Source organism: Perkinsus marinus (genome assembly GCF_000006405.1).
Source record: "Perkinsus marinus ATCC 50983 genomic scaffold scf_1104296967108, whole genome shotgun sequence".
NCBI lineage: Eukaryota > Perkinsozoa > Perkinsida > Perkinsidae > Perkinsus > Perkinsus marinus.
In genome coordinates, this window is record NW_003203663.1 from 5,400 (window position 1) to 12,887 (window position 7,488).

The window sequence follows — 7,488 nt, forward strand, 5'->3', positions numbered from 1 at the left end:
TCTGGGATTCGAGCCTCTCCGATCTCGCCTGGCGCTCTTCTCCAACTCCAACTGTGCTCGCTTCTGCCGAGCCTCCCGACGGACCTAATCAAGTTCTTACGATTCGCACTTCTACTCCTTTCCCCTTACTTCTTTGCATATGTCGTTGAAGATATCATAGGGCTGGCTCGAGTTCCGACTGCCGATAAGATCAATGTAAGCCTCACGATCCTTAATATCCTTATGGAGATCGAACCATGACACACCATCTGCACCAAAAGATTCCCCCTCAGTCAACATGAGAACCTCACTGTGTATTTGCTCCATGTAGTCGTGGACCAGCATCTCCCTGAACTTATCCCTATGCTTGCGTTCAGCCCGACGCTTTGCCTTCTCCCTCTCGACCTACAGTCGTGTTTGACTCCAGTGTCAGCTGATCGAACTAACAACAATTACCTTGAACTTCTCATCGGCCTCCTTGATCCATCGCTCCCAGACGGCCAGTCTATCCAGCGGCTCTACACTGCGGAACTCCTCCGGAAATTTCTCAGCCATGAAGTGGCAGACATCATTCCACCTGATCGGGAAATACCGACAGCGACGGGTGAGAAGTCTTACTTGGTTAGTCTATTGACCTGAGGATGCTTAGAGTACACGAGGAAGAGCTTGTCCATCTTCCGAATTCTATCACGTCTGCTGATGTCTCGCATCTTATTCTCGTTCTCGTCCATGAAGTCTTGGAATATATGATCGAGATCCTAAAATGAAATTCCAACGGCGACTCTTGGGATTGAGCCTATTTGCGCGGCACCAAGGTCTAAGAGAATTCACGAGGTATCGGATCGAAAGTACCACAATGTCAGACTGGGGACACATCCGAGGCAATCCCGTCTAGTACATCTTCATGAGCAAACTTCCAGAAGTCCTTCTTGCGCCAAGCATAGGCCAGATCTCGGAACGTGACGTTCTCGAAAGTAAGAGCTGATCGAGAAGGACGAGGCTCACTCGTATTCAAGCCCTATTTCAAAGTCCTCTCTACATAGACTCCCACGGACATGTCCGATCTAGATGCGAATATTATATATTATTACGACTGCCATCTTCCATCAAAGCAGCTGACGAGTCCTCCTCTGGTTTCTTCGCCACATCAATGATAGAAGGGACTTCGGTGTTCACGACTTCGGCCTCCTTCTTCTGAGCCTCCGCCTCTTCCTCCTTCTGTGCGTTCAGCCACTGCTCCAATTGCTCCTAATCCATATACCGTTGATGCCTTCAGAGAGACGCCAATCTTCCTTACTCTGAACTCTTTCTTCGCGGCCATTTCTCGATGACGACCCTCAGTCTGTTCAAACTTAACGCGTCGGCTCTGATACTCGGAAAGGAACTGCTTTCGCTGACCTGAAAGACAGCTCTCACTTCAGCATAAATGATACCGAGCTCAATACCGTTGTTTCTGCACAGTCCAAAGCGCCAATCGTCTTTAATGATTTTCTCAACTTCGTGCCACTTCATCCTGATAGTCAGATTGATCCGTTGCGTATGGCGAACATTTCCGCCCTACTTGGAGGAAATCTCATATTCCTCTAGCATTCTGTTGAAGGCCTCCTTCCGTTCCTGCTCGGACATATCCGAGGCAGAATTAGCATTCTTGTCGGACATCCAAGGTTCAAGAAGTGACGGTGCAACTGGCCCTACTTCTCGGAGGGAATAGGGCGTCGAACTAGACGCTGAATAGAAGATACCCGGAACGGTTGGACACCTTTTCTCTACCAACCCCTCATCCCCAACCCCCCAGAGACCGCGAACGTAGGTTCCAAAATTCTGATACTAGTGAGGTCAGATTTGTGAGCAATTCGACGAGCTCTTCAAGGCTGAATATATGTATGGTTGATCAGCTTAGAACTCAACAGAAGACCAGTAAATGAAGGACGAGGTAAAATGAATCATGAATGCCCATCAGCCCTAACAGAGTGTAGGTTGACCCTACACATGTCACTACAAGAGGCTCAGTCTATATCTGCCTGTTGCAAGGCACATGGCGACATCGTTGCTCTCCACCACAAACTTTGAGGGGATCATGACTCGCCGTGCGCGCACAGGGAATTCAAAAACCACTCCCAACTGAAGCCATTGGAAGTTTCAAGTGGATCAGTTGTGTGTATGAAACGGCTGAGATTGATGGCGAGCGGGAATCTCTGATGACGAAATATGCATAGTTTGGTGCTTATCAGCAAAGAAATCCCATAGACGCCGGGGATGGGAGAGGTATTGACCAAACCTCAAACCTGAAGCCCGGAAGCCGAGGTCTGGGTTGGGCAATACTGACCAGAGGATGAGTCAGCGAACTGATGTGAATAAGCTATCCGAGCATTAGTCACAGAGTCAACTGCCTCATCTCTAGTCCCCCAGTATCAAGGGTAAGAAAAAAAAATCGTACTGCTGGGGTGCTCCACATCCCTACAGCAGTCCTTGGAGTCTGCCAGTTCTATCATTGCAGCACTCACTTACATCAACACAACAGGTTGTTTAGCGCTCGCCTCACGGGTACTCCGCTAGGTCGCACACTTTCCCTCTTATCGGGGATGGTGGTACGATCCCCAGCTGGGGAATTTCTCCGCCAAGAAACCGTACCGTGTTTCTCTCTCATGTACTCATCGCACAGGCAAGGATCTGACGCTCGGAGTGAAAACTTCCTATTGCCGATCGATGCTGGATGCATCTCATAGGATCCTGTATTGATCTGCAGATGAGTCCTATATACTTACCGCGACGGAAGGAACCTATTTCATGGACCCAACGGTTGGATTCCAACCGCAATAAGCGGTTGTGTGGTCCTGTCTCCTCGGCCTTCCTGCGTTCGTTATCCCACCTTACCTCGCACTGCAGGTTTAGGAATGCGAACGGCTATGAGTTTCATCTCAAACCATGAATTTCAAACATTCAGAAGCCTCGATCACTCGTTGCTACTCCATCGCGTTCGCGGAAACGAGAGTTCTGGCAGAGCTCCTCTGCTGCAAAATGCGCAATTATAGATCAAAAATCCGTGCGCGATTTCCGATTGGCTTTGCACGCGCTATAGCTCTTTCACCCTTCCAGGCTTTCACAAGTCAATCACTTATTCGTTCCATTCACCATGCCTTACACCACCGGTTTCAAGTACGAGTCTGAGCTCATCGCCACCGCCAATGCTATCTGCACTGATGGCAAGGGTATCTTGGCCGCCGATGAGTCCACCGGCACCATCAAGAAGCGTTTCGATGGCGCTGGCATCGTCAACACCGAGGAGAACCGTGCTGCCTACAGGTCCCTCCTTTTCACCACTCCTGGTCTCGGTGAGTACATCTCCGGTGCTATTCTCTACGAGGAGACCCTCTTCCAGAAGAACGCCGAGGGTGTTGAGATGGTCGAGCTTTTGAAGAAGCAGAACATCATCCCCGGTATCAAGGTCGATAAGGGACTCACCGTTCTCGCCGGTACCGATGGCGAGACCACCACTATGGGTCTCGATGGTCTTGCTGAGCGTTGCCAGAAGTATTACGCTCAGGGTGCCCGTTTCGCTAAGTGGAGAACCGTCTTGAGGATCGACGAGGCCAAGCACCAGCCTACTCAGCTCTCTATTGAGGAGACTGCCCACAACCTTGCCCGTTATGCCTCCGTCTGCCAGGAGAACGGTCTCGTCCCCATCGTCGAGCCCGAGATCTTGCAGGATGGTGTTCACACTATCGAGACTGACGCTTATGTTACCGAGCGTGTCCTCTCCGCCGTTTTCAAGGCCCTCAATGACCATCACATCCTCCTTGAGGGTTGCTTGCTCAAGCCCAACATGGTCACTGCCGGTGCCGAGTGCCCTGTTCGCCCTACCTCTGAGGAGATCGCCAGGTTGACTGTGCGCACCCTTGCCCGTACTGTCCCCCCGGCCCTCGTTGGCGTGACTTTCCTCTCCGGTGGTCAGTCTGAGGAGATGGCTTCCGTCAACCTCAACGCCATGAATGTCCTCCCTAAGGAGCGTCGCCCTTGGGCCCTCACCTTCTCTTACGGTCGCGCCCTTCAGGCCTCCACTATCAAGACCTGGGCTGGTAAGGCCGAGAACACCGAGGCTGCCCAGGCTGTCTTGCTCGCCCGCGCCAAGGCCAACTCTGAGGCTCAGCTCGGTAAGTACCAGGGTTCTTCCGATGCTACTGCTAACGAGTCTAACTATGTCAAGAACTACGTCTACTAAATTGTGTAAGATGTTTGTTCCTTGATGATAGAGTAAGGTCTTTTGATGGTTGACTTATCTGCGAACTTAGACGCAGTTTTACTCATTCGAGTTCCTTGTTCTATACATTACTGGTTTATTCTTTAACATTCGACGCCTGGAAAGGGCTGTCACAAACCGTGTAGCACGACCAATTGGATCAGATTTGCGTTATTGGGAGTTGGGAGAGAAAACAACACGAGGAGAAAATAGACATCTGTTTCATCGCTGGAAGGTGCTGTTGACGGGATATTTCGTTCGTCTTGAATCTTGAACTGTGAGTCATCATCCTTCGTAATGATCTATCGTGGCTGGAACCTCTCATACCAATCGTCGTTGAACGCCTCACAAACGCTAGCCGCGACACCACATTTCTCGGTCATCGTACCGCTCCTCTTTGAAGGTTTCGGGAATAATAATAGTGAAGCTTCATTTTTGTCCGCATTTGATATACCATTCCTCGTTGAATGTACTCCTATTGGAAGGAACCACCTGTGTTGAACATTGGCTTAATCGGGAGCTTCCCCCTCGTGTTCTCTTGATTTAGCGCTGATGCGTGTCCCTGATAGATGCGTGTGATAGTGATGGTCCCAGTCTCGTAGAGCTGTAGTAGGCCCCCCGGATCCCCCCGGTACCGAGCAGCGCAGCCTTGGCGATTCCCTGAAGTAGGCTAATCACTGAGGTAGTTGCAGAGATCGGGAAGTAGTGGTCGAAGTCTCCTAGAGTTGGCCCGCCAGGTGACGGCTCAGAGCCTCCCTGTGCAGGGCCAAGCTCCCAGCCAGACTGAGGGAGTCGGCACCTTTTTGTAAGTCTGAGAGTGTGGTCGAGGTTGTTATGTCAAGGGTCCGCTTGTACCGAGTACAATGTACTCGGGGTGGATGCTGGACGGAGCAGTTCCTGAACCACCTATTTCTGAAGTCATGCTGAGCACGGTGTATGCAGGGTGGAGACCAATGTCGTTAGGCTCGTGTGTGTCAGCTTCAAGCCCGATGCCGTCGCCGGCTTGGTCAGACTGGCATCGTTAGATTGTGGTAGTCCCAAGTTCGAAAGTATAAACATTTTCAATCACTGTGACGAGTTCATTCATTGTGACGATGTTCACCTTTCCTGGACTAACCAGAAAACTCAACGCACAGCTCACTATCGAGATATCGTTATCATATCGCTCCAACCCTGAGTAAGCTGGCAACGGCGCTGGACTTCAGACTCACCAAGCACGAGCTCAAAATACCACCTTCCGAGCTGAATCCGACTTCAACGCCGTGCTACCCCTCCAATACTTGTTGACCGCAAGAATTCTCATTTCACAGACGGATCTCAGATGGCATCACACGCTGCGAGAATGAGCGTGGAAGAACGAGCACTGACTAAGCTCTGTGTGTCTCCTGCCTTGATGTATATGCGTATGTTCGCCTTCCCAACTAGGATACGCAACAATACTCTTACGTACACAAGCATATATCAACTATAGCATTTACAGGCAAACCTGAGTTATCATACTTCCAAGCATAACGAACGCCTTCAAAGAACAACCACATATCTCCTGCAGTGAGGCTGATGAAGTGACGATGGAGCAAGAGGGCACGGTCTCTAAGGGGAGGAGTGTGACCGTGGGATATCAATCGTAGATTCGAAGACAACCGCAATACAACTGCCACTTGACGGGTGAGGACCACCACTATCTCCCCCGGGCAGATATACAACATAGAGAAAGCAATTTACAGTGACCGCCTCATCTATCTCTACTAAGCGGTAGTAAGGATTGTAAACGAAGAGAGGTTACTCATGAAAAAAGGTTCAAAGGTACAGATGAGAGATCAGTCAACGGGCAGCTCAAAGAATGACATCAGCCATGACTGACAGCAAACAATCAGCTGTATCCTTGTCTCATTGTAAGCCATCGTCAATAGGCAGGCACGTCCACATACTCATCCCGGGACGGCTGAGCGGAGGCAGAGCAGCCAGAGGTTCACCACCAACGACACAGAAGCAAAGACCACAACATGAGATACAACGCAATGTACCTAAGAGTCAGTTGTTTCATCAAGGGCATCGCTAATGCGAGGTCATCAGGGCTCGAACGAACTTACAGTGTAATATTATTGATAGGGATTTGTGTGACTACTTCCTGTGAGCAGATGAGCAGTAGCAGTAGCGAGGCGAACAGTATTCCTTCCGAGTGGCACACTTGTTGGATGTACCCCTCGAGGCCGAGCCAGGCAGGTTCAACGAAAGACGATAGCAATGACAGTATTCTCTTCCTCACACAGTTAGTTAACGGTTGTTCGATATGCTAGAGTTGTTCGTAAACGGTAATTTGCATTGGCTCGAGGGACATGGAAAATGTAATTGAGAGGAGACCGAGCCCGTTATTAACCGTGGGCTGTCAGCTTAGCTGTCGCTATGCTGATCCCACCACAGGGACGGACTCATGCGTCCCCAGACGCTTTGCGGCTACTTCTGGCCCACACAGATGGGGATGGCACTGGTGATACCTAACATCGTTTGTATGCCTTCATCTCAACTGGCCATGAGATTCACCCCAATGGTGCTGTGAAAATGCCCCGTAGTAAACCAAGGCGCCTCCTCGGGACTAGATGCCCTAGTAAGAGCTTCTCGGCTACCTGGTAACGCAATGATAAACGGATTGATTGCAGTCGCAGGTATACAAACAAAGCGGAGGCAATACTCAACGATATACCCACCGTGATCTCTTCCTTGCTTGGGCGTTACACCCACACTCGAATGATCTACCCCAAGAACGCGATCACTTTCAACCATCTGAGTCTCGTCCAGGGACGGGCTAGGATGATCCTAAAGTCACGATAACATATATAACAACACAAGCCCCATATACATGTCACGAAGCTCAAGACCAGAAGGCCTCGATTGCCTTCAACAACCGCTTACTATGGTAAATCGTCAATCAGCAGCAGCATGAGATTACGTTACGCAGACAGGCAGCAATAAGATTTGATCATAAATATAATTTCCGATCTGTCTAATAGTGCGATAATATATCAGTTTACTATAGTGTTATGGTGATTATGACAGTGTTGGGGGATATCACAGCCCCTACTGGATACACTTCTTGGCACTATCGACAACCATTCTATACCTTCTTGCAACGCTTCTCGGCCATCACGAGGACCTTGTCCCACTTCTGTTTGTTACGGCTGTCGGGTAAGCGCTGGTAGTTCCTGATCACTCACTGATTCCCGCAAATCGCAACGATCCCCACTAACCCACCTAACTAACGCTCCATATATCTG

At 49.9% G+C, this 7,488-nt stretch overlaps 3 protein-coding genes across 3 annotated transcripts in view; 1 reads left to right on the forward strand and 2 right to left on the reverse strand.

The window, feature by feature from the left end:
- Positions 1 to 1,638, reverse strand: part of Pmar_PMAR000228 (cathepsin z, putative) — a gene marked incomplete at its 5' end in the record, with an annotated part of 4,373 nt that extends 2,735 nt beyond the window's left edge. Inside the window, 10 exons of the mRNA XM_002768775.1 lie at positions 47 to 84; positions 130 to 248; positions 291 to 384; positions 436 to 556; positions 598 to 737; positions 878 to 960; positions 1,071 to 1,227; positions 1,277 to 1,372; positions 1,396 to 1,492; positions 1,541 to 1,638. Coding sequence (XP_002768821.1) covers positions 47 to 84; positions 130 to 248; positions 291 to 384; positions 436 to 556; positions 598 to 737; positions 878 to 960; positions 1,071 to 1,227; positions 1,277 to 1,372; positions 1,396 to 1,492; positions 1,541 to 1,638 — 1,043 coding nt within the window. The remainder of the gene's footprint in view (positions 1 to 46; positions 85 to 129; positions 249 to 290; positions 385 to 435; positions 557 to 597; positions 738 to 877; positions 961 to 1,070; positions 1,228 to 1,276; positions 1,373 to 1,395; positions 1,493 to 1,540) is intronic.
- Positions 1,639 to 3,080: 1,442 nt separating this feature from the next.
- Pmar_PMAR000229 (fructose-1,6-bisphosphate aldolase, putative) lies at positions 3,081 to 4,372 on the forward strand. Its single transcript, XM_002768776.1, has one exon. The coding sequence runs from the start codon at positions 3,113 to 3,115 to the stop codon at positions 4,196 to 4,198; it is 1,086 nt and encodes a 361-aa protein (XP_002768822.1). The 5' UTR covers positions 3,081 to 3,112; the 3' UTR covers positions 4,199 to 4,372.
- A 2,956-nt stretch (positions 4,373 to 7,328) lies between these two features.
- Positions 7,329 to 7,488, reverse strand: part of Pmar_PMAR000231 (hypothetical protein) — a gene marked incomplete at both ends in the record, with an annotated part of 5,047 nt that continues 4,887 nt past the window's right edge. Inside the window, one exon of the mRNA XM_002768777.1 lies at positions 7,329 to 7,416. Within this exon, the coding sequence (XP_002768823.1) occupies positions 7,329 to 7,416 (88 nt within the window). The remainder of the gene's footprint in view (positions 7,417 to 7,488) is intronic.

Coding starts and splice junctions, on each gene's coding strand:
- Pmar_PMAR000229 (XM_002768776.1), top strand. CDS start 3,113: ATGCCTTACACCACCGGTTTCAAGTACGAGTCTGAGCTCATCGCCACC.